General features: G+C 37.6%; 1 protein-coding gene across 1 annotated transcript in view; it reads left to right on the plus strand.

The window, feature by feature from the left end:
* The window catches only part of VPS41 (vacuolar protein sorting 41 homolog (S. cerevisiae)), a 217932-nt gene that overhangs the window by 152203 nt on the left and 38257 nt on the right, over positions 1 to 27472 (plus strand). Inside the window, exons 10-17 of the mRNA XM_011972735.1 lie at positions 1543 to 1609; positions 13577 to 13674; positions 16136 to 16265; positions 17739 to 17854; positions 19129 to 19185; positions 22658 to 22719; positions 24593 to 24674; positions 26675 to 26767. Of these exons, the coding sequence (XP_011828125.1) occupies positions 1543 to 1609; positions 13577 to 13674; positions 16136 to 16265; positions 17739 to 17854; positions 19129 to 19185; positions 22658 to 22719; positions 24593 to 24674; positions 26675 to 26767 (705 nt within the window). The remainder of the gene's footprint in view (positions 1 to 1542; positions 1610 to 13576; positions 13675 to 16135; positions 16266 to 17738; positions 17855 to 19128; positions 19186 to 22657; positions 22720 to 24592; positions 24675 to 26674; positions 26768 to 27472) is intronic.

Here is a 27472-nt window from a genome sequence, read left to right on the forward strand (position 1 = left end):
TGTTACATTTGCTTTTTTATTATACTTCAAACCACTTGAAAGACTGTTCCTCATGTACTTATATCAGCACATTAAAACAGTTGTCCATCTGGCATTGTGGAATGTGCCATTAGATGATTTAATAGTTCCCTAGTAAGTGTGGAAAGAAGAGTGGATCACTTATAAGCTCAAAAGTCTACCAGAAGGGAAGAAAATTGGAGAGCGGACAGGAAATTATATGAAACGGACAAGAGACAAGTGGCAGAAAGCAATCAAGGAAGAAGACAGCGGTTGCTTCTATGTGGAGGCTTCTACCTCTGTGGCCATGGGTTCAAGCCCTGCATTAGGGAAAGTAAGCACTCTGCATTCACTGAGTTGCTGCAGTGTTGCTGGGCAGCAATTCATTATACTACGTATATTAAAAAACAAAACCTTACAAAAGTGTACATACCCATTGGTATCAATTCAACTTCTAGGAATTTATCCTAAGGAAACGAAAGTCCTGAAGTTTTATATATAAGTATGTTGATTGCACTATTGCTTACAATAGATATAAAAACAAAAAAACTATGCCCCCAAAGGGGGTTGATTAAGTGTAGTACATTCATGTAATAAAATGTAGTCATCCCTCAGTATCTGTGGGGAATTGGTTCCAGAACCCCTGTGGATCCTGGGCTCCTCTGATACTTATATAAATGATGTAATATTTGCATATATAAAATGATGTAGTGTTTGCATGTAAGCTATGCACATCCTCCTGTATACTTTAAATCATCTGTAGATTACTTATAACACCTGATACAGTGCCTACATATCACTGCATTTGCATGGACTTAATGAAGTAGTTGGTGTGCAGCAACTGGTCAAGTTTTGCTTTTTGGAATTTTGTGGCATTTTTTTTTTTCCTGAATATTTCTCATCCTTATTTGGTTAAGTCCATGAAGGTAGAATTCATGGATACAAAACCCAAGGATGTGGAGGACCCGCTGTATTATAAAGACTTTACAGAATTATGTTGTAGAAGAATCTTTAAATGACATACCGAATTACTTGTATTAAATTGTTAGGTTAATAAAAGTAGCTTTCATAAAAAAGAAGATTATTAATGGTGTTCTCTTTGTGCTGGGACAATGACTAATGTTTGTTTTCCCCCTTGAGTTTTTCCATATTTTAGAATTTTCCATATTATAGTTACTGTTATGGTAGCAGCTATAAAAGAACACTATGTAAAAGAAAAAGGAAAAAACCCTGATCACAGACAGAAGTTGTACTTGGATTAGTACTTGACTTCAGGTTCAGTCTCACCAGGAAAGCTGAACTTATGTGAATAAGGCTTTACTGAGGAATAATGTTGGTAAATATAAATAGTGATTGCTATATGTCATTTACATTAATTAATTACATTATGTACATAATGTAATTACATTACATTAATATGTCATAGGGTAGCACTCCATCTGCAGTGCTACATGGTTAATTTAACAAAGATACCATATATTGAATAAAATGTTATGAAGAATTTTCCATCAAATGAATAAAATAACCTGCAAACTTATTTTCCAGATATGCTCAGTGAAGGAACGGCATGCCAGTGAAATGAGGGATTTGCCAAGTCGATATGTTGAAATAGGTATGGCTCCAACACTTGCCTTCTGTGGATGTAAAACTTAATTCGAAATTTTCATCTTCATTAATCTCACCCAGACTGCCATAGTCTTTTGCCTGGACCCCTGCAGCAGCCTCCTAACTGGTTTATCTTCTTCCACTGTGAATTACTCTCATCTACTCTCCCCTCTGCTGTCAAAATACAGATCAGATCTTGTCATCATCCTTCAATTCCTCCACATCATTCACAGGGTGCAGGTGGAACTCCTCAGTGGATCACAGAGATCTGTGTTGGCCCCTACCCGCCTCTCCAGCTGTAGCTTACACCAAGCTTCTCCTTGGTCTCTGTGCTACAGCCACACTGACCTTTCACCTGTCCATGCCTCTCCTTCCCCTTGTCTAGCATTCTTCGGCTTGAGTGTTGCTTTCCTGGGAAAGCCACTGGACCTCCCTGACTGAGTCAAGTCTTCCCATTGTAGATAGTACAATACTGCAGGCCTCCTCCCCTTCCTAGCACTTGTCATGGGTGCCAGTGATCGTGTGATTATTCGATGCATTTCTGTCTTTTCTACCAGATTGTCACCTCCTTGTGAGCACACACAGGGTCTGTTTTTGCTCACCGTTTGTATCTTAAGGACCTGGCAAAATACTTGCATGTAGAAGGTGCTTAATAATATTGAGTTGAATGAATCAGTGACTCTGGTAAACAGCTGTTCAGAAGTATGCCCTGGATGATATACCATGACTTTTATAATTTAGTTTGAAAAAATTATTCTGAGGAAAAAAATTGCCATATTGTAAGTCAGCTGAAAAGCCCATTTGCCCATTTGCTTGATGGATGGGTAATATAAATTTGGTGGGTTATTCTGCCAAGGTGAAGTTGAAATAAATTATTTGCACATGACTATATTTCTGTAAACAGAAAGACATACATTACCCACATGGCTAGTGTAGTTATAACATTTAAATCTGGGCTATTTTGTACTTGAAGTCAGAAGTTGGCAGTAGAGTTTTAATCTTTTTTTTTTTTAACTTTAGGAGGATAAATACATAGTTCAGATTGTGCAGCGTAGGTATATGAAGAATGTAGTAGTGCTGAGAAAAACTGAGGACCAAGATAAGAGACAAGACTTATAACTAGATTATATAGATAATTGTTTCAATATCTTTTTATTCTTTCCTTGCCTACCAGAAAATAAAAACAAAAGCATCTCAACATCTCAATGCAATGTCCTGAGAGATTAGTATTTGGATATTTTAAATTGCCAGAGAGGTATAAAAATGTGGCAATTGTCATCTTCTTTCCTTAGTTGATATTTATTGATCATATGCTAGGTGGAGGGCGTTGTGCTGTGTACATAAACTGCAGTAACTCACTTTATCCTCATAGGAACTCTTGAAGTGCAGGTAGTTTGCTTTTTATTCTATAGATGAAGAGATTGAGGCTCATGGGGTAAATGACTTGTCCAAGATCTTACTCCTATAGCGTTAAAATTGGGTAGAATCTAACTCTACAGAACCGCCAGAAAGCTTCCAGGGAGGCAAGGAGGTTTGCTGAAGTGTGTGATCTTGATGAGGTTACTTTACCTTCTTGACCATCCTTTTCTCACCTGTTAAATGGAGGTGATAATATCTGTCTTTCAGGATGGTTGTGGGAATTAGACATGGCATAAGAAATGTGCCTAACATGGTACTTGGCACTCAGTAGATGCTCACTAAACCATGATGGTTATTATCACCATGCACACTTCCATCCCAACTCTGTGACTGCTGATAGCTGGCTCAGTGATGGTCCTGTTAGCCTAGAACCCTGGGATCACATTATTGCAGTGTGGTTGATCCGTACTGTAATTTATGTGAAATAGACCATATGTGGGTACTAACGGTATCACATTACTGACATTTTACTACTATGGTTAATGGTTAAGTACCATTTTTTCCCCTCTTAAGAGTAAACCTTTAAGAATATAAGCCATTTCCACAGCAGGAGGCAAAATGGTTTGGATAAGAGTCCTTGAGTAGGATAACAGAAAGGGAAATATTAGGAGGTCTGGATTACAATTTGCTTTAGCCCTGAATGGTGTGAACCACTGTTCTTTGGTAAATGAGGTGAAAATGGCATTAAGGTTAAAGAAATATGTATGGCTGTACATTTCTTAGAAACCAAATGTTTGTAACTCTTTCACTTACAACTCAGATTCTCAAAAATAGCACAAAAGTTATTCCTATTCACACAGGCTTTTGATTTATTCTGTTAAATGAAAAATAATAATAACATAATGAAGATTAAGCTTCTTGGACAATCACCAACACATGAAGAGATTCTCTATACATAGGGCTTTTGGTACATTATGTTTTCTTTCAGATTACATTGTTAAAAATAGATTGTAGTTTGTGCCTGGCATCCATATTTTAACTTCACTTGCAACTCTTGTATTCTCGCAGGACTCCCTGACCCTCTGGTACTTTTCGCCAAAGTCTTCCATGATCTCTGTGGTATGGTAATTGGAGAGCTGATGTCATGATATTGGGAAATGAAGCCAATGTTTGTGTGTCATTTTCTGGGTGTTTTCTGCCAGGGGCAGTTGACTTAGATGCAAGGAATTAATGATTGACTTCTTGGTCTTAATTTCATATGGAATTTTGTTTAATAATTGAGATTAAACACCTGTATGAGAATCTATATCGAATGACAAGCCAGGAAGAAAGGGAAGAGAAAAAAAGGGAAATCCTTTTTTACTTTCAGTATTGTCTGTATCTTCAGTTGATCATATACTGTGGTCTTAGAATTTAGCACATCGTTCTTTTTTCAGTCTCTTAATTGATTGAAAAAACAATGACCTGAACATTGAAGATCTGTTTTCATAGTGGAGGAGAGTTGTGAGATAATTCTTTCCTGGATCTAAGTATCTCTCTTTATCCACCTGTTATCATTTTGATTCAGCTATATGGGTTACAGTAGTGGGATCTTTTTGTGTGTGTGCCCAGGAGTGATGTGGTTTCATCTCCTAGTGTGAGTCTCAATAGAAATGGTGACAACTGGCATTCTTCAAGGTGTTTTTACTTGAGGGTCTAGGTATGTATGGTTTTCTGTTCTGTTATAGATAGTTCAGCATAAATCTTTGTAATATATTAATTCTTCTGTTCTGCATTGCATTTTTTTCTAACATATTATGAAACTTTCCTTAAAGACCTTTGTAGTGCACAGAACCTCCAAGATTCTGCAGTTAAGATTTTACTATATTTGCTTTATTACATATCTGTTCATCTATTCCTTCTTTTGGGAGGGATGTAACAACTCTTTCCCCACTCAGTACCATAGACTCAGGTTTTTGTTGTTAGGAGTGGAATTTGAATGTTTTTGTTGTTTTGTCCGTTAGCCATTCTTTTCAATTTCACTTCATGTATCAGGTCTTCTCCATAATTTGCTGATGTAAAGCATTGTAAAGTCAGTTTTACTTTAATGTGTCTGCTTCGTAGCACAGCCCTGAAGCTGTTGAAGTGCTGTGATTTCCAAATGTATTTTCAGTGATAAGTGGTCATACTGACAGAATGTCCAAACTTATTGAAAAGTCTGTGGGCGTTACATCCAGTTGATTATAAAATACTAATATCTGGTGACTAAAGGGCCAGAATCTTTTGGGAACAAGACACTACCTATCATAAAGGGCCCTCAGTGTGTTTTCATAAATGAATATAAGACAATGAAAGGTATTTGTTCTTATTTATAAATTGCTTGACACACTTTTTTGTTTGTTTCTTTAAGAATCATAGAAGCTAAGATCTGTGGGATGTCACCTTATTTAACTTCAGTAAAGAAATCTGGGTAACATTTAGCTAATGGACATTTGGGGACCAATAAGGGGATAAGAAATGGGGGGAAAAAGGCAGTGCAAGTTCTGTGTACTGCAGAGCTTTAGCCCTCGCAGTAGCGCTACAAATTCAAGAGAGGGCCTGAGGCACCCTGACTGTGTGCAGCAGAATCACCAGAGAGCCCTCACTTCTGTTCTTGCCAATTGCAGTGTGCTTTGAATCTAAGCATCTCTGAATTCTTATATTCTTCCCCTTCCCCCCACCTTTCCCCTTCCCTTTCCCGCTCCTCTTCCCCCTCCCTCTCCCCCTCCCTCTCCCCCTCCCTCTCCCCCTCCCTCTCCCCCTCCCTCTCCCCCTCCTTCTTTTGATATAGGGTCTTGCTCTTTGCCCAGGCTTTAGTGCAATGGCATAATCATGCCTTACTGCAACCTCAACCTCCTGGGCCAAAGCGATCCTCCCACCTCAGCCTTCTAAGTAGCTGGGACTACAGGCGTGCACTACCATGCCTGGCTCATTTTTTAGTTTTTTGTAAAGATATGGTCTCCCTAGGTTGTCCAGGCTGGTATCAAATTGGGCTTAAGAAATCCTCCCACCTTGGCCTCCCAAAGTGCTGGGATTGCAGGCGTGAGCCACCATACCCGACCCTGACTTATATTTTCTCGTGTGACTTATAGTTGGGAAAAAGAAGACTTCAGATTCCTACTTCTCTTGCCTTCCACTTAAGTGACTTTAGTCAAGTTACTTAACCCCTCTGAGCTTCCTTGCCTCTCTAAAATAACCGTGGGGTTGTTGTGGTGAAAAGCGATATTTAGGATACTGCCTCACAGCATAGTAATGTTCATTAAATGGGAGCTATTATTAATATTAGTATTATATTTAGTTACAGTGAGAAAAATGAAAATTCTGTTTTATAAAAGTAATTGAAAGAAAATTTGGGGAAGATATAAATAAGGGCTTGCTGAATGATTCTGAGGAGATTGATACCTTTTATAATTGCATTTTTCAGTAAAATCTATAAACATACATGACAGAGGTACAAGTAATAAGAATATTGATTTAATGTTGTCTCATAGGTCTGAATACACAGATAAGTAGTGGGATAAACTAGTTGGTAATTATTGGAGGATGGTTTTTTCTTTAAACAAAATTTTGATTTTTATCCTTTGTAATCTAATATCCATTAGGGTTTTAAGCAATTTTTTTTTTTTTTAAATGAAATGAAGAGGTTGTTTTCTCTCATGTTATGCACACCATTTCTGGCTTAAGGGGCTTATGGTCATGATTATTGCTGCTGTTTCCACCCTCATCCGTACCTCCTCAGAAGCTAAATTTTCCTACACTGTACTATTTTTTGTTTAACACCTGTTCCTGTTTTTCTCATAGCATGTGGTATTTTAATTATCTCTTTTTTTTTTTTTTTTTTTTTTTTTTTTTTTTTTTTTTTTTTTTTTTTGAGATGGAGTTTTGCTCTGTTGCCTAGGCTGGAGTACAGTGGTGCGATCTCAGCTCACTGCAGTCTCCGCCTCCCAGGTTCAAGCAGTTCTCTGCCTCAGCCTCCCAAGTAGCTGGGATTACAGGCACCTGCCACCACACCTGGCTAATATTTGTATTTTTAGTAGAGACGGGGTTTCACCATCTTGGCCAAGCTGGTCTTGAACTTCTGACCTCATGATCCACCTGCCTTGGCCTCCCAAAGTGCTGGGATTACAAACGTGAGCCTCCGTACCTGGGCTAATTATTTCTTTAAATATGCAGACTCACAGTCTCCTTTAAGTCAGGGTCAGGTCTTAGTCATCTTGATGCATCTAGAAGAGTGTCTCGTGTAATTGGTACTCAGTTGCTCTTTTTTTTTTTTTTTTTTTCTGAGGCAGAGTCTCGCTCTGTCACCCAGGCTAGTGTGCAGTGGCAGGATCTCAGCTTACTACAGCCTCTGCCTCCTGGGTGCTCGCAGGTTCAAGTGATTCTCCTGCCTCAACCTCCCAAGTAGCTGGGGCTACCGGTGCATGTCACCACTCCCAGCTAATTTTTGTATTTTTAGTAGAGACAGAGTTTTACCATGGTGGCCAGGCTGGTCTCGAACTCCTGACCTCAAGTGATCTGTCCGCCTCGGCCTCCCAAAGTGCTGGGATTATAGGCATGAGCCACTGCACCCAGCCTCAGTCACTCTTCATTGAATTAAGTTGTAACCCTCAGAGATTATTAGACGCAAGGTATGAGAAAGTTCTTTCATATTAATTTTTATACCAATCCTATGGCATTCATTCTGAAACTGATAGTGTGTAAGCTATCGAGAGCCAGACACTGTTGATCTGTTTGTGACTCTCCTGCTGACTCCATTGCCCTGGGCAATGTAAGGTTGATGTATAAAACATGTATAACACCAATATGTGAAAATTTTGTGGTTAGAAGATTCTGAGAATGTGGTGGCAGTGGCAACATAATTTTTCAACTACCTGAGTCCTCCCATAAAAGCAGAACAACTTGGTCACAGAACCAAAAACCCACAGACAACATTTACAACAAAACTTAGTGACAAAGGTAGTCCTAAGAGACCCAAGACACAAATTAATGGGAAAATAAAACACTGATAGCTGCAGGGTGGTATCAGCATCTCTGTGAGAGAAATCAGAGGGGAGCAAGTGGCTATCTAGCAGACTTGAGGCCAGGGGAACTCCAAGATAGCCAGTTGGCATTCATGGAAAGGCCAGCAGGCTGCTCTGAGAACAGTGGGTCCAGGACCTGCAGTTAGGTGTGAGAGGCTAGGCAGCCCAGCTACCCCGGGGAACTCACACTGTGGAGCAGCCAGGCCTCCTGTCTCCACTGAGGAGACACTGCTGGGAGCAGAAGAAAGCCTGAATGAGACAGGGACAATAGAAGCAAAAGAAACAGGTCCAGATAACACCCAGGAGGAGCTGAGCCAGGAATTCTCAGAAAGCAAGCTGCCATATTTTTCAGACCAAATGGAAACAGCAGAAGAGGGAGCTCTAAGAGTTCAATAATGGTCATTTCCCCTAAAAAGTGAGCAAGGTCAAATCCATAATAAATTTTAAGAAAAAGTGAATAAGAAGCAGACATACCAGAAAGACATACCTACACAATAGATTACAACTGTAATTTCCTGTTTCAGAAGGAGCTACAAGACATCTTTAAAAAGTGGTGTAAGAAATCAGAATTTGAAAATCTCAAATTAGGTGGCAGGCTTCAGGAAGAATTTATAAATAAAAGCTCATTTCAGAATTGAAGACTGAACCTGAAGGAAGACAAGAACAAATAGACACAAAGATAATGTTGGTAAGAGGAATAGAAGGGGAGCAGGAGGAAAATTGTAAAAATCACGAAGCAATAAGGACAAAAAGATTTAAGGTTAAGTGATAAATACTAAAGACAGGCAAAGATGATTCATAAATAAAGAGTCCCTGAGGAAAAAATAAGAGAATGGGACAAATGCTATAGACAATGTCAAGAAAAATTTCATGAAAATGCAAAGAAACAGAAGTTGAAATTATAAATTAAAACAGCAAACTCTGTATCTGAAAATAGTGACCCATAAAGAGCACCACCAAGATACATTCTAATGAAATTACTGGACTTTAAAGACAAAGAGGGAAACTTGGGTGTCTAGACCTGCACTGTCAAACGTGGTAACCATTAGCCACTGTAGCTGTTAAGTCTTTGTGGTATGGCTAGTGTGAATTGATTTATGCCACATACAGAATTCCAAAGACAGTCTAGAAATAAAAAGTAAAGTATCTCATTAATCACTTTTTATATTATTACATGTTGAAATAATATTTTAGGTATGTTATGTATTATTAAAATTTCACCTCTTTTTTGAACTCTTTATCGTGGTGTATTAGTCCATTCTTGCATTCCTATAAAGAAATTCCTGAGACTGGGTAATTTATAAAGAAAAGAGGTTTAATTCTCACGGTCCTGCAGGCTGTACAGTAAGCATGATGCTGGCATCTGCTTGACTTCCGGAGAGGCCTCAGGAAACTTAAATCATGGTAGAAGACAAAGTGGGAGAAGGCACCTCACATGGCAAGGGCAGGAGCAAGAGGCAGGGGTAGACGCCACACACTTTTAAACCACTAGATCTTGTGAGAACTCACTGTCATGAGGACAGTACCAAGAGGATTGTGCTAAAACATTCATGAGAAATGACCATTCATGTGAAATTCATTCCCGTGATCTAATCACCTCCCACCAGGCCCCTCCTCTGACATTGGGGATTACAGTTCAACATGAGATTTGGGCAGGGACACAAATCCAAGCTACAGCACGTGGCGACTGGGAAATTTTAAATTGCATATGTCATTTGTGTTTTGACCCATGTTGTATTTCCACGGGGCAGCTGATCAAGAACTCTAGCCTCCCTTTTGGATGAGGACTGCATATAGACTCGTATTTATCTCATCCTCATTCTGGATCTAGAAAACCTTGCTGAATAGAATTTTCCTGTGAATATAGTCCTTTTGAAACTCTCTTTCTTACTCTACTAGAATCTCTGTCTTTTTTCTTGAGTTATTTCTAGCATGTCTAGGAATGCTTTATCCTCCTGAATAAAGCAGAATGCAAAAGTCCTTCCACCTCCATCAGGAGGAGGAAGGCTGTGCCTCAGGTGTCATGCCCACCGTAGTGTAAGACCATCATCTCGGTGAACATCGCACCTCCTTGCAGGGCCCGCGAGCCGAGCCTCAGCTGACTTTCTAGATGACCTTGATCTGAAGTAAAGCCACTGTCTTTTGTGGCTACCTTTAGGAACTCTGCCTGCATTTTTCACTACAAAACAACAAAACAAAACCAAAAACCCTCTCCAGCTTTTGCTTCCTGTTTTCATATATTTCCTCTCCAGCAGAATTTATGTTTATTTTCTTTGTGATTTATCTTTTCCAGATAATCAGGTTAAAAATGAGCTTCTGTAGTATTAGACCTGACAGCCACCTGTATTCAAACTGAGTCTCCTTTAGGAGAACAAAATACTTTCATTTAAATTAGTAGAGTCATTTTTATGTGGAATAGAATAGAATTTTAGTGAAAGTAAATAAACTGAAACTTCCATTCGTTGGCTGAAAATTCGAAATATAAAGTCTATAATTACTTGAATATATTTTACAAAGTCAGTCCATAAGCTTTTATATATTTTATGTGTATTTTTACAAGAATACATATTGTCATTCAACATTTTTCTCAATCTATATGAAGAATATTCCTTATACCTTCATGCTCATTTTGACACCACTGTCTGCAGCCAGCCCTTCTGTGACTCAGCATTAATATAAAAAATAAACAGAATCTTGTTAAATCTAAAAGCAATTATGTTTTGCTGCATTAGTAAAGACTAATGGAAAAACAATACACCACGATTTATTCTAAAATATCTTACTTTGTGGCAGAATAGCTGCAGACATTTCCCTAAATCAGCAGCTCACTTTAGAATTGAGTTCTTTTTTACATGATATCATTACTAGTGGGTATTAATGGAGACGAATTGCTGAATGGGAGAGTACTCAAAACCAGATAAACGGACATTATTTTGGAATTCTTAACTTGAGAATCATGCTGAGTATTACTATAATTGCAATTATGTTTTCTATAAGAGATTTTTATTGATATTAGGGAATTACTTTAACAAAAAGATAATTTAGTTTCGGTTTTATCCAAATGTTGATTACTTGCTTACCTGTGCATCTGGAAGTCTTGACAATATTATTTTCATGTACCACATCTTTTCTTTATAAATAACATTTTTGTCAGCTTGTAATTTAGCCACTGCATATAGTCCGTGTCCAAATTATTCTCAGTTAGCAAAATTTGGCAAGGTTTAGTACTTAACAAGTAAGCATTTATTACAACACCTGGAATTGAGAAGTGAAACAGATATGTGATCTGCAGTTTTTCTTTGTTTTGTTTTAGAACACATTGGAGTTTCTATCGTGTTCTTAGTTAGAGAACAGGAAATTTTCTGTCTTATTCATACAAGCTATTGTGGACTGGGGAGTTGGGATGTAGAGGAGGAAAGATTTGGGTAGGATTTTTCGTAGCTTCTCTGTTCTGTATCTTGGAGCTCATCCTCAAAAACCAAGGCCTTTGATGTATATTTGGTTACCTTTAGGAGAAATACCGACAGTGTCTGTCAGTGAGACTAGGCAGCCTGTTTGGCATCCCAAGTGGGGAGAATACCTCCTTCTCCCACCATTTCTTTTGTGATTAGGAGATGTTTTCCCTTGCGTGTCTATGGCAGACAAGCACAGCAAAGCCTGTGATTCCTGTGAGAATCTCTGATTCTCTGCTCTTCACCCAAGATGCTGGTAAGGGAACTATAAGTGTAGCATTTCAAAAATGGAATGTGATTTAGTAAAACAGAGCACAAGTCCGGAGATCAGTAACCTCAGGAGTAATGACAACCAAAACCTCTTGTTAATATGCCGTATGTCTTCTAAAATGTGAAGCTGCCACCTCTTTCATCACTGGATCCTCTGTGGCCCCATACTGTTTAATATCATCTGTACATTCCAGCTTTCCCCTGCCCCCTACTTCACTGCCCACATGCATACACAGCACTGTGAGCTTCTCTAGAATCTTCCCCAGCCTGGTTACGCTAGAAACACTGTCTGCACATGTGGTGGAGGTTGAGATGGTTCTCCATATAAGCTCTTTTGTGAACATTTATCACATTACCACTTTACCAAAACTATTCTTAAGTACCTGAATAAACACATTCGGTTCAAGCCCACAGAGGTTAAGGAAAAAATGTGTTCATGGCAGAACTGGGACCAGAGCACCTGCCCTTGGACTTCCATTGTATGGTACTTTAATTGAGGACGAGGCAGACAAAATAATATCTTTTTGTAAATTTATATTGCTAACTATTATATCTTTTTGGTCATCCACAATTTTATTTTGGTGCAAATATTGAATTGTGATAACAGCTGTGTCAGGAGGATCATTAAAGGTCAGCAAAGACAAGGAACACTTAAGTGATCTGCAAGGGAAAGAAAGAGGAGGACAAAGGAAAGTTCAGTGTTTCATCTGTATTCTGGATTTTATTTCTACTGTCATTCCTTTCTCTTATAGATGGGAAAAGTTAAAATGACTTGTTCAAGTTCAATTTAGTAGAAGTTATAACCCAAATTTCCTTATTCAGCATTCAATATTGGTTCCAGTATGATACACTGAGGTCCCCTAATTGGGAAAAGAGTGTGGAAATTAACTAAATCTGCAGCTAATACCACAGAACCATGGAGATGATCTGAATGAAGAAACTCTTAGAAAATGTGGTGGGTCCGAATGAGAGTTTACTCCCAAATGAATCTGTTAAGTGTAAAGTATGGTTTCTGGAAGGATCTCTGTAATACCACCACTGTATCAGTTAGATTCTGCTTGAAACAAGCCATTTCCAAACTCAGTCTCTTAAAACAATGATCTTTTATATTTTATAGCAGTTAATAATTAGAATCATATAATAATAATATGTGTACTTCTAAGCTTTCTGTCAGATCTTTGGGGTCCAGTGCAATTAAAGTCATGTGCTTCTTAAGTGATGCAATATGTCTTCTAGATTTTAAAAGGGCTATTTTTTAAAAGGAAAGAGAAATTTATTATTTTTCTGTAACCTTTATTTCACTTAAGAAATAGTGACGTTTCATCATAATCTGTATTTATGCATCTTTCTTTTACTTCAAGTTCTTTAAATAATATCCCTGTTCTCCAAAATAGTGTTTTATAATTACAGATAACATTCTTTGTGACCTTTGTACTACTGTAATGCCCCAATTGAGCAAAACAAACTCAGGAATTTAAAAAAAAGTATTACTGTTACTAATAATGGTTTCCATTTCTTTCTATGGGTTTCAAAGTGTCTTCATGTCGTCTATGTCCTTTTAAACCACCTGAGCACAGTGTCACCCGTGACCATTCATGCTGCTTGTTATTGTTGGATTCATTTTTGTTTGTGATGGTAATTTGCAAGTTTACTTTTCCACATATTCTTTTCCAGGACTGATCATGGTGAAGCACTTGCAGTGCTGAGTCATCAAAGTATGTTCAACGGTGTCCCCTTTATGTTAGCTTTTAAAAAGGGGTCCACTAGCATTCCCAGTTAGTGTGTCCCTCCAGATAGATGTGTGCTGCCGTTTGCTCCTGTTAATGATGGCTCCTGTATCCCTTTTGTTTGCAGTGTCTCAGTTTGAAACTGAATTCTACATCAGTGGACTTGCACCTCTCTGTGATCAGCTTGTTGTACTTTCCTATGTAAAGGAGATTTCAGAAAAAACGGTAATTATTTTCTCCCCAAATGCAAAGGCACGTGGGGGTTCACTTCTTTAGCATTACACCCAGATCAGGTTGTTCATCAGTGGCATACGCTATAATCTGAGCAGAACTTTCTGACCTATAAAATAAGGTTGGCAGAGATTACCCTTTAGACCTGACATATTTACTTTCCGAAACTCTACTCATTGCCTGCCTTTGTTCCTATTGCTGAGCGGAAAAAAGAGTAATTTTTTTTTCCTCTTTTTTCAATCTCTCTTGGTATATTAGTCAAAAGGAATGAAGGATTCCTCTTGCTGAAAGGGGAAGAAACTAAGCTGACACTGTGCATTAGCAGAAATGACAGCAATGAAGTTGATCGGCAGCAACCACAGGGGTCCCTGTGGTCAGAGGGAATTACAGAAAGGGCATTTCATTATTTTCGTTGGTCCAGACATATTTGTTTACTTCCCAGTGGCCTGGTGATTCTAAGTAGCTTGATTATGGCTTTGAAATGGATTGTTGTGAAATCTCAGTTATCAGTGCAAATAATGGTACATCAAAATCTGTGGCTAATAAAAAGCAGCAGATGATCTAAATTTTGTTGTGCGTGTCTTTGGAAGAAGCTTATATATTGCCCAGCGGAGGGGTATCCACACCCAGTCTCTCTTCAAAGCTGAGGATGGCCCCATTCCGAGCTTGTCTTTATTATGAGAGTCCAGGGGTCCTGCCAGCACAAGAATAGGGGTGGCTTCAAGGCATAAACAAGGAGAGTGTACTGTAAAGGATTTTCTTTTGGATACTGTATATAAAAGAAATTGTAATTGATTCTCTAGTCCTTTACAGTAAGTAGGCAAGTGGGCTATCCTTGTTTGTATCTTTTTTTTTTTTCAAATGGAGAGAAATAAAATGGGGGAGAAAAACCCTGGGAGCCCTGGTTTTGAAGTGGTAGCTGCTCTTGAGCATTTCTCTGAGCAAGCACTTGCATTAGGAAGCCATCACTATAGTAACCTGAAGCTCTGGGTGCCCATGTTGCTAGGCAATGAAATGCTATAGACTTAAGTGAACACTCAGACCTACTAAAATCGATAGGGTTGGCTTCTAGCCCGTTGCAGGACATCAGTTTGCTATTATTTTATTTATTTTTTGAAAATAAAGAAAAGCAGTGGCTCCTGGGGGAGTAAATACAGTGCTTTTTGAGGAGGAATGCAGGAAGGATTGAGAATGTGATTGGAAGAAATAAAGAAAGAAGCAGTAAAATGAAAAAGGAGAAGCCTAATAAACAACTGAGCAAAGAAAGAAAGGAAACCTTTGTTAATAAAAGAGTATTTGAAGGGAATAAATGCCAAAGACAGGCCAACCTCATAGAGCACATAGAAAATGGATTTTTCTAGATGAAGAAGTGAGGGTTTGGGAGATAATTGGAAAATGTGTGTGCCAGTATATGTAGATACTCATTTTATAGACCACTAAAGTACACCTTAAATCCTTAAACACAGAATAAACTAATAAAATTAAGGCAAAAGGAGCAAAGAGGTAAGCTCCCCTTCCCCCTTTATTTTTTCATACTGAAAAGATGGTGTAGTGACATTGAATAAAATTTGTTTTATATCATTCCGTATTATCCCCCAAATATTATCCTGCAGATATCCACGTGATACCTTTCACATACATGCATGTCTTCACATAGTTGGAGGGATAGTCATATGCTACTCTGCATTGCCCTGTTTCCATGGGCATTATTCCATTCTGCCTGCGTATGTCTGTGTACTGTCCACCATCATTGTGTTTAGTGGTTGTGTACTATTCCAAATCTGCTTGGTACACTTTAATTTATTAAGGTGTTCTCCCAGTATTTTACTTTTCTTTCATTCATTGATAAAGCACATGTGTGTTATAAATTGCGCTGGGCACTAGGGATCAAAGATCAACAAAACCAGATTTCTGCTCTTAGGGAGTTCATAGGCAAGGGCTGTTTGGCCAGGGAACAAAAGTATAAAATGAGATTCATATTGCTGATGCTTTTCTTATACATATAAAAGAGCCTTTTCTATGGTCTAGTGAAGTGATTTTCTTTTTATTTTGTTCAAAATATTTTTTTTAATTTGGCTATTCTGATTTTGATATTTTTATTGTTACAGTGGTCAATTTTTAAATATATTTCAGTTTTCTCCACTTTTTTTCAGTTGTTTCAAAGTTTAGCAATTTATAATTTCTCCACAGATCTGATAGGTTTTTCTTCACTAGTTGATCTTTTATAGTTGCTATTTTATTTTTGGAAAGTTTTCTGATTGTAAGTTTACTGAGGCCTTTCCTGCCAAGCGGAACTGTGAGTCAATTAAACCTCTTTCCTTTATAAACTACCCAGTCTTGGGTATTTCTTCATAGGAGTGTGAGAAGAAACTAATATGTATGGCTAACTAGAATTAATTTGTGTAACATATAGAAATGTAATTTAAATTAATGTTTCTCTCTTTTCCCCCACTAGGAAAGAGAATACTGTGCCAGGCCTAGACTGGACATCATCCAGCCACTTTCTGAGACTTGTGAAGAGATCTCTTCTGATGCTTTGACAGTCAGAGGCTTTCAGGAGAATGAATGTAGAGATTATCATTTAGGTAAGAGATATCAGAGATCTGGCTAATATGATTTTTTTGTGTTTTTTTTTTCCCCTTCCTACTTGCACTAAATGGAATTTAAATTAAGGTGCTGAAAGAATCTTAAGAGAATACCTTGGTAGACCTCATATGCTGAAAACAAGGACATTTGGATGCAGAGATGTTGCAGAACTTGCATAAGCTCCTATAGCAAAAGGGAAGACTAGAGTTCAGACCAGGACCGGGGGGAGGATTGGGCTCCTTGTTTTTTGTTCTTGTGTTTTTTCTATTGTCCTGACTATTTAATGTGACACATAATTTAATGTCAAGCCGCATGGCTCCATGGTTGTCATATCTCTTCCATTTTACATGTCAGGAAAGTTGGCTCTGGGATGGCAGAGAGGTTCTTTCTTGTTTGTAACTGAGTGCTCAGAGCCTGAAAGACTTCTGGCACATTCTAGGTATTCGGTCAATATTTGTTGAGTGGATGGAGGAATACACTTAGTCACTGCTCATAAATACAAGGAGAACCATTAACATTTAGTCATACCAGAGACGTCTGTGTTTGGCTATTATCATACCCTTGTAAACTATATTAATTAAAATAGAACAGTTAAGCTTTGTAGGAATGCTGTACTGCTTTAAACACAGTTGTCATTTTTTGAGAATATTTTCAGTTCTCATTGTGGCCAAAGGAAATGAAGAAATATTCTATATATATTTAAACTTTCTTATATGAAGACCCTAATCTGTTGAAAAATGTAAGAGTATATTCTAGACTTGGCAAAAAGCAACTGTGATTCACAACTGAAAGTGTCCAATCGAGGTATTTGGCTCAGAGCAAACTCTACTGCACACTTAGAAACCCTTCAGAGCAGGTTTTATAATTGAATTCTGCAGGAAACCCTCAGATTGGCATTGTGCACAACATGCTGAAATGATAGATTATGTCCCTAGGGCTTGGGCGTCTGTCATTTATGCCTTAGGTGGCCTTGACCTTGATGAAGAGGAAACATTTATCGCCGACTGTGGGGTGTAATTGTTCTGTAAAAATAGAACAGTGCTGTAAATGGCCATAAATAAAATTTATATACAGTAGATGAATTCTAATATGCAATAGACATGGAGAATTTTTAACACTTTTTCAGCTGAAGTCAGAGTGTTAATGTATTAAATGTAGAATTTTAAACTCACCTTATTTTTTTTCAAGTTTTTTAGTATGTCATTGCCTCCCTTCCTGTCCCTCTCCTTCTCTCCCTTGCTTTTTTATCAAGTATTTTTACACTTAAATATTTTTAAAAGCACTGAAATATACTTCTGTCATTCTTTACCCTGTCTCCCACACTTACCTTCCAACAGAGCCAAACACACAACAAAGATAGACACATTTTCTGTTCCTTCTTGGGCTGGGTAACCTAACCAGGTCCTCTGAAACCATTGCCAGATTTTCTGCTGTTGAGTCACCAAGTCGTTCCTCTCTTTTCTCACCTATAGAGTACTCTGAAGGGGAATCACTTTTTTACATCGTGAGTCCGAGAGATGTTGTAGTGGCCAAGGAACGGGACCAAGATGATCACATTGACTGGCTCCTTGAAAAGAAGAAATATGAAGTACCCTTGATTTTATTTCTTTGAAAGTATTGACTCATCTACAGCATAGAAAGGATAAAATATTTTTGTAATAAATCTTTTATGTAGTCAAAGTAGAGTATCCCAAGCCAAAAATATGTAGGAAGTTAATAACTTTACAGTATCCCCTTCAGAAATTAGGGAACCAAAAGATTGCAATGGATTGACTGGCTTTACTGCTAAGTGGGGGAGCAGTTGGGAGTAGAAGGAGGAGGTGAGTTAGATCTAGACTGTTGGAAGTTTTATTTTTTGATTTTGTTCAAGGAAATTAAAATAGAGCTAGTATTTCAGAGGTGTCTATTTGGATTTAATGAAACATTTATTTTGTGCTTATCACATTGATACTCACTTAAGATGATTTGAACTACCAGTTTGGATAGAATGATGATGTCCACTTCATTGAGTTTTGGCTTAGATTAATTTGAATAGATAATGCCCAATGTCGCTTAAAAAAAAAAAAGAAAAAACCATTTTTCAACTTTAATAGCTACGAAGTTATGTTATGTAGATGGGCTTATATACTAATTTAAAACAGCATCAACAATAAATAGTCTACGTATTTGTTGCACTAAGTTTGTAACCATCTGAAAGGATTTGGAAAAAAGAATTTTTTTTCGTTTATAAACCATTTAAAGTCCAAGTATTGATAGCTAGTTCATAACCCAGTTATTACCATGTTACTTTAAATCCAGTAGTTTCTCAGAGAAGTAATTGTATGTTTTACACATTTATGTTAATGTAGTATTTGTAAACTTTCCAAAATTAAAATCAGAGATTTTTCAAAAACTTAGTTTTAGATATACATAAACATATGCATATAATTCACTTTTTTATTGAAACATAAGGGAGAATGCTCCTTTATCAATAGTGTCATAAAGATTTAGAAGACAGCTGCCTTTTTATGTATGGAGACTAGGAGACTTTGTTGTATTTTTATTTGTGTCTGAAATGTGATTCAAGTGTCCTAATGAGGAAATGAATTCAAATGGAAGTAGGAGAAGTCTTCATTTTGGTTGACTGCTTTTGAGTTTGAATTCAGTGAGGTTCATTCAACCATAGTATTAAGAATTCCAGTGCTTCAAGCAAAAGCCATGGGAAAATGAAGCTTTATTCGTGTAGTGCAGAATGCTAAACCATAATAACTGTAGTGTTTATAACCTCAATATCTTTTCTCTCCCACCTTCTCCCATTTTCCCTCCCTCCTTTTCTGCTTTTTTTTTTTTTTTTTTTTAATCATCCTTATGTATGGAATATAGGAAGCATTGATGGCAGCTGAAATTAGTCAAAAAAATATTAAAAGACATAAGATTCTGGTAAGTGTGCAATTTGTTATTTGAAACATAACTTTATCTTTCAATAAGTTATAGTGAGACTGAAAATAATTGGAAAAGAACAGGTTTTTCCTATCTTTTGAGAATTTATTTTAAACTAATTCCCTAACCTATGAGGTCAAAATATTTTATTTTATCGAATCAGTTACTGCTTGTAAACAAGAGACTTGAACGCTTGCTAGAAGGCAAGTTTAGGTAATTTGGAAACTGTATGTGTGAAAAACACTTTAAATACAGAGCTTTCTAGTTATGTGTATGAAAGTTTCTCTAAATCATAGGTAAAAATCACATTATCACAAAATTTATCAAAAGAGAGGTTTCATAAAACTGCATTGCTTTGGTGTTTCCATGATAGCAGACTCAGTTGATTTTGTTATGGAAACTAATCTAGAACATCAAATACTTTTTTAATACATTTTGGACTCAGGAAAAATAGAGTGACTGAAAGCCCCTTTCTTTGCTAACTGTGACAGTGAATGTGCAGATGGAGAGCAGAGAGGAGCTCATATCCTTCACATGTGAAGGGTCCTTGGAGACCATCTAGCCTAGTTCCCTTGTTTACAGGTGAAAACTGGAGGCTTAGTGTTTTATGGCTATTTGGGTTTTGGCACAGATTCTTTCTGCCTACATTTTCCCTACCGTAAACTTCTCTGTAAAACTCCACACTAAAGCCTGAATTGCCAAAGAGTGCAGAAGCAAAATAATTTAGGAATAACAGGAGAAGAGAAAACCAGAGCATCTTAAAAAAAAAAAAAAAAATCCAGCCAAAATTGTGGAGAATAAGCAAGGATTCTCTAGAATTGGAAGAGAATGCATTCCGGCCCTTAGAGTAGTTAATATATGCGAAGATGCAGAGATGTGAAACAGCTTGGCCTGCTTGGTTATGTGGGCAGTTGAGGGCTTTTATTTTATTTTTATTTTTTTTTATTTTTGAGACGGAGTGTCACTCTTGTTGCCTAGGCTGGAGTGCAATGGCGCAGTCTCGGCTCACTGCAACCTCTGCCTCCTGGGTTCAGGTGATTCTCCTGCCTCAGCCTCCTGAATAGCTGGGATTACAGGCATGCGCCACCACGTCTGGCTAATTTTGTATTTTTAGTAGATACAGGGTTTCTCCATGTTGGTCAGGCTGGTCTCAAACTCCCGACCTCAGGTAATCCTCCTGCCTCAGCTTCCAAAGTGCTGGGATTACAGACGTGAACCACTGCACCCAGCAGCTGAGGGGTTTATTACACGGTAGCAAAGACCAGATCCTGAAGTGCCATTCATAATTGAGAGCTTGGTTCTCTCTTGGAACATCTAGAAGTCAATTTAAGCTTTCAGACATCAGATTTCCCTGTTAGAAAGATTCTCTGATGGAGATGGGGCCAGAGGAGGGCCAGCTGAGATGGAGATCAATCAGAAGGCTTCCTAATCTGGTGGAAAGTGATGAGACTTACACACAATCAGGAGGATTGGAGAGGTGAAGATAGATGGAAGATACAGTAAATTTGAATCTTTGGGATATGGTGACTGATGCTGTGTGGATGAAAGAATAGGAATAAAAATGAAGACTGACTCCCAGGCTTTGGGCTTGGGACTCTGGTTTGGTGCTGCTGTTCACTGATTGATAGAGATACCCTGTGGAAGGAGGAGCAGGATTGGGAGAATTGATGAGTCCTGTTTTAAACACATTAGTTTTAGGTGTCTGTGGGACATCGTAGTGGAGCCCAGGAAAGAAATTTGGACTCAGAAATAGATTTGGGAGAATTATCAGCAAACAAGTGTTACACAAGCTTGGATCAGCCCACATGGGGTGAGTGTTATGAACAGAGGACCATGAATGGAACCATCAGGAATGCCATCATTCAAGGGATGATGCATACATAGTAGATTTGGAATAGCCAGAGCAAGGTCATTTCATGGGAGCTGAGAGAGGAGAGAACTCCAGGGTAGAGTTAAATACTTGAGTAGTGGAGGTAAGTAGGTCAGAAGGTTAAGACGAAGTCAGCTGGTCAGTTGTACACTGGATTTGGTAATATGAAAGTAGTGAATTTTCTGTATATGTATTATTTATTCTCAACATGTTATAGGGAATGAAAAGTGAATAGGAGATTATAAAGATAGACTATCAGGTTAGCTGTGAAGGGGAAGAGGGTGAAGGCTGTAGCTGGGGGCTATGGCATCATGGGATGATGGTAGTTTTGGGGTATTTTGTGTAAGAGAGGCAATTAAACATGCTTATGCTGAGGGAAAAGAGGTAAAATAGAGTTGACATAAAAGGTTGATGTAAAAGGAGGAGGAGGAGTGCAGGATAAGCTCCACAGTGGAGAAGCATGGACACGAGGATTGACTCTGAAAAGGAGACGTTCTTTCTCTGAACCTTGATGGAAAGATCCTCTATAGAATTGTTATGTGTGATCTGTTTCCAGAAAAATAAGGAAGTTAGACACTCTTTCTTCACTTGATGTCTCATATAGTAGTTATTAAAGTAAAAATTTAATAAACTAAAAATGATGGGTATTTTCCTTCACTGTTGAAATGGGCATGTCCTATATGTTAGTCCTATACATTAGTTATGAACAGATTTTTTTCTCTTGGCATGATGTAATTTCATACCAGACATGCAGAGAAGGAATGGGCTGCTGCCACTTTTTTTTGCCATACAAGAAGGTGTTTCACATGCACCTTTTTGTATGTAAAGTAGAAATTAAAATCCAACTTTTGTTATATAGAGAGAGTTTAAGCTTCTGGTGAAATACTTTTAGGTGCAAATAGTATATGAGAAGATTAGTCATAGGGAGCTCAAGCAAGAACTGTCCTCCCATGCCTCTGGTGATGTTGGCCACCCAAATCCTTTCAGAACAGAGGTAGAATAAGTGAATAAACATGAATACTCTGAAGCCAGTCACTTCCCTGCTTTCAGCCCAGTTTCTTCTCCTGTAAACAGATAGGTTTGAATCACAGGTTTTTCAGAGTTCAGTTTTACTTCAATATCAACTTTAATATTTCCTATTTCCCTTTAATATGATAGTCATTATTTCATTTTTCTTATACCATCTTTTCAGACTTGGGGTAGAAGAAGCAGGTAACTTGCATTCTACAGATGAAGACACAGGAAACAATTTTATATCCATTGACAATGTGGAACTGTTGGATCATGTTTCTAATATCGAATACCACCTTTATGAAAAAATCTCTTAAAGGGGGCAGATAAGGAAGCTTTAAAATACTAACATTATTTACTTTTTTTAGTGACCTGACCTGTGAATTCTAAAATGTATGAAAATACAAATACATGTAAATATGAATATGCTTAAGAAGCAAGCATAATTACATAAAGCAAGATAAGAGTATAAACAGGTTATAGTCAGTAGTGCCAATAGGATCCTAATGTTGTGCTGTGTGCAGAAACTGAGACTGAACTTTTTAGTTATTCCGGTTAAATTTTGACATTTCTTCATTTGACTTTCCCTAGGATATTGGCTTGGCATATATAAATCACCTGGTGGAGAGAGGAGACTATGACATAGCAGCGCGGTAATGATGACAGTTTCAATTATTTTTAATATAAATAGAATTGAGCATTGCTAACAATACAAATAAGCCATTCTTTGCAGTTGACATTTTATTTTTGTACATCTTTCTAACAAGAGTAATTTTTGAATATTACTTTTGAACTATAATTTTTGAATATTAATGATTTCAGGTATGTTATTTTCCCAACTATTTCATTTTTACCAGAGGAGAATTGTTTTTCTCATTATTTAATGAGAAAGGTATCAAGAACCATGAAGGGTCTCAGATTTTACCTATTTACATCTAACAAGTTAGCTTGTCATTTCCCTGGTTGCTGGCAGAAGACGAGACTCTCGGGGCAGATCTAAAGGACTTTCTGAGCAATAGTACCAGCCAAGGTACTACTACAACAATAGCAGTCAACCAGAGTGTCAACATTTGCCCCAGTCCCCAAGCCCCAATTCCCACAATGCAACAGAGGGTGGACATGCAGATCCTGCCCATGCAGTGGGCTGTGATACGGGAGAGAACCCCTGAGCTTAGGGTATCTGAATCTTTTCTAGTGACCAGGAACCCCATGTATTAGTACATTCTCACGCTGTTAGTAAAGACATACTCAATACTGGGTAATTTATAAAGGAAAGTGGTTTAATTGAGTCACAGTTCAGCATGGCTAGGGATTACTTACAATCAGAAAACTTACAATCATGGCAGAAGGAGAAGCAAATGTGTCCTTCACAAGGCAGGCAGGAAGGAGAAGAACGAGAGTCCAATGAAGGAGGAAGCCCCTTATAATACCATCAGAACTTGGGAGAACTAACTCACTATCATGAAAACAGAATGGAGGAAACTATCCCCATGATTCGGTTTTCTCCACCTGGTCCCTCCCATGACATGTGGGGATTAATGCTAACTACAATTCAAGATGAGATTTTGGTGGGGACATGGCCAAAGCCTATCTCCCTGCCTGCCCTTCGTCCCAGAAGACATCATTTTACCTTGATTGTACTGGGCAGTAAGAAACCTTCCCTTTCCTCTGGAGGGAGACACTATTTGTATCCTCTCATTTCTAGAGCTGTTTGCTTTGTAAGCATCCTTGGAAGATAGTCCAGAACAAAGTGCCTCAGTTTATGATTCAAAGAAAATTTTCCCAACCAGAGGATGACAATTAAATAGAAGTGACCAGACCACAGCATCCTGGGTCGCAGAGGTCTGTGATGGGCAGAACACGTAAACGTTATGCAGTGGTGTGCACGTCTGTGTGAGTGGTTCCCACTGGAACTGGGCAGTGCCCACTGCATGACTGCATGGCAGCCCTGGAAGAGTGGCCTCAAACCTGCTTCTGGTCCCCTGAGGTTATTTAAGAAAATGTGTTTCTTTCATATGTAAAGTAAGGGTTTCATTCATATATAATCAGTCCTCCAGATTATATAGTAGGATAGGATTCTAATTTTCTGAAGTCTGATTTTATAGTGCATAATTTAAAGCCATTCAGAAAGGATCTGGCACTTTGGGGTATGACGAGTTTTCTTCAAGGCAAGAAAGGTCCCCCGAAACCAGCAGTGCTCATCTGGATAAATGGGAAACTTAGAACAGGCAGATAGTTGGGAAAACCCCTAGTTGTAGTTCTGAAAATGATTCATCTTTATTTATAAGCTTTTTATATTAACTTTTATAAGTTGTGTTAACTTATGTATGCAACCAAATGAGTAACAGTAATACCTTTATGTTCATTGCTACTTGAGATAGAAATTCATCAAAACTCTGAGAAGAGAGATTTCTCTAAACCTCTGGGGAAAATGTCCATTTATTGTGTCTCTGTTTTTTGTTTTTGTTTTTGTTTTGTTTTGTTTTGTTTTTGCTTTCTTTCTCCCTGGGATGTTTTTACTGCCAGCAAATGCCAGAAAATTCTTGGGAAAAATGCAGCACTCTGGGAATATGAAGTTTATAAATTTAAAGAAATTGGACAGCTTAAGGTAAGCAAAGCCTTATTTTTAACTCTCAGTTTCTGCAAGTAGTATATTAATATTGCGATGGAAACAAAGATAATAGAACTCAGCTCTTTATTGGGAAGTGATTATTATCTCAGATGAAAAGAAAAATCAAACTTTTAGAGATCAGTTTCAAAATATAAGCCTGGTGTAAAAAATATACATATATATAAGATTATATTACATATACAATGTGTTCACTTATTTCTTTCCAGTTCTGTGTTTGGACAAAGTTTTCATGCTCTTTTTAATGACTTTTGAAATAGGTGGAATCTCATCCAGTAGGTTATAAAGCGTAAGACTTTTTTTAGATTTACTGAATAATTAATGTATTTTTCAAATAATATTTTACATACTGAAAGATGGAAAAAATTGACCACCTAGCTCTAATGAATAATTTTGGTGTTTCTTTTTTTAAATCTTTCAACTTGGTGCACAACATCCTAATCAATCAATAAAGTATTCTTATGTTTGTTTTAGGCATTTAAAACATGTTCAGTATTTGTGGACCTTTTGAATACTCTCTTGGAGTTATAAATATGCTTTAAAAATTCCCAGTTACTCAGCTTGTCAACCGTGTGACTCCTCCTCTGTCTGTCCTGTAAATGTTACACTTCTCATTGGATTTATTGGGCTGTTCTGGAGGACTTTATCCAGTCCTGCCTCCCTGTTTACTTTAACAGCTGTGTAACTTGGACCTCTGTTTTGAATATCATGTCGTGGGCATTTCTCCTTGTATATACTGCTGATAATGATAATTCAAGTTAATATAAATCCATTTCCTTCCCAAATTCAGTCCTTTTCCATTTAGTCTGTGTTTATGATACACAATATACCCATTCCCCAGGGCGCAAAGCCACTGTTCTTGATTAGAACATATTACACCCCTCCTCATTCTGTTTAATCTCCACTTCTTGTCAGTTTTATCATGTCAATACCAGTCAGGTCTCTTCTCTTCCCTTGTGGTACCATTGCCTTCACTCTTGTCTGAGCCATTGCAAATGCCTTCTGATAGATCTGTGGGCAGCCCTAGCCCAGAGTTATCTGCATAAAAAATAAGTCTTGACTCTCACTTCCCTAATGCCTGTTGCTTCCCTCCTGCCTATAGAATAAAATCGGAATTCCTCTCATGATCCCACCTCCCCTTCCTCTCCAGCCTCATCTCCCTTCAGTGATGCCATGTCGTATCTCTGGGCCCCTCTGACCTCCCTGCACACAGATGCATGTTCATGGCTCTGCGCCTTTGCTCATGCTATTCCCCCTGCCAGGTGTCCTGCCCCTCTCTTGTTTTTTCCTGAGAAACCCGGGGCTTTAGTAGGCAAGGTTCTCCTCTGCTGCTGCAGCACTGTGCCAACCCTTCTCTTGTAACACTTACCACACAATACAGTTATTGTCTGTTTAATTGTCTGCATATCTTTCTTCTAGGACTTGTGAGCTCCTTGGGGATCGTGACCCTCTCTGTCTGTCCCCAGTATAAAGCATTGATGATTGGATCGTAGGGTATTATAGTGACAGTATTTGGAAATGGACTTTTAAAACAGCACTGAAAATATCTGAAGACCACAAGATGTATTTTTCCTAATTTCAAAAGATGATTATGCATTGGTAAAGGTTGATAAACTCCAGTTGAAGGAAAGAAAGATGAATAGATTACCTATACTCCTGGATTACTTAAGAAGTTGACTTTTTTCATCTCTGTGACTTTATCCCTCCTATTTAGATTTCTATTAACTCATGAGGAAGAACAGAGAGATGAAGATTAACAGGCAACTTTTAAGTTCATTCATACATGTATATACTTTTGAAAATATAATTTGTTGTTAGAAAGTAGTGTTCGTTTAAATCCTCTTCAGAACATTTTTTTCAGAGTACTGTATTGCCTCACATTTTTAAAGTAAAAATATACTTTATGTTTTCTGCATAAATGGAATGCAGTTTTGTTTTGCCATTTTTTAAAGGATTTTTTTTTCCTTTTCCTTACCTAGGCTATTAGTCCTTATTTGCCAAGAGGTGATCCAGTTCTGAAACCACTTATCTATGAAATGATCTTACATGAATTTTTGGAGAGTGATTATGAGGTATGGTATTGTGATGTGGTCATATTTACTTGTTCTCGATGGGAAGTGTTAGGAAATCTAGAAAGGAATACAGTGGAGCGATGTCTGTAAAGGAAACAGATTTGTAGTTTGCATGTGGCAGGTGAGACTGAGCTAGAGAAACTCCAGTAATAACTCACGTTTATATAGACAGTGAAAACACTTAGTCCTTGTGCATTTTAAGGAATTCCTTAAAGTTACCTTCTTTCTAGAACTAAAGAAAAAGAGCTAAGTACTATTTTGTGGATTTCATAAATACAATAGCAGCTGCTGTTCCATCTTTGATATCATCCCAGAAGAAAGAGAATTATGAGTGTTCTGTGAAAATGATGGAGAAGAGTACAAACTTTCTTTACAAATGCTAAAGTATATTATAATTTTCCTATTTTTAAAGTAATGTAATTTAAGCATTTAAAAAAATTTATTGTTTTTATGATTCTGTTACAGTTCTTGCACATGATTGAACTCTTACTTTTTCATGAAACTTTAAAAAATCCTGTATCATCAAGGTTATCCTGTTGATTTCATATCTAGAACACTTTTTACTGAGATGGAAAGAAACAAGCATGACTTAACCTTAGAGATTGTAGATGTTTTCTCATGAATGTTTTAGGATGTCTGTCTGGTCAGTACTGTTAAGGAGGTTGTAAATAATTTGTTTTTATTTTCATAAGCTCTTATAAATAA

Source organism: Mandrillus leucophaeus, unplaced genomic scaffold (assembly GCF_000951045.1).
Source record: "Mandrillus leucophaeus isolate KB7577 unplaced genomic scaffold, Mleu.le_1.0 Scaffold100, whole genome shotgun sequence".
Taxonomy (NCBI): domain Eukaryota; kingdom Metazoa; phylum Chordata; class Mammalia; order Primates; family Cercopithecidae; genus Mandrillus; species Mandrillus leucophaeus.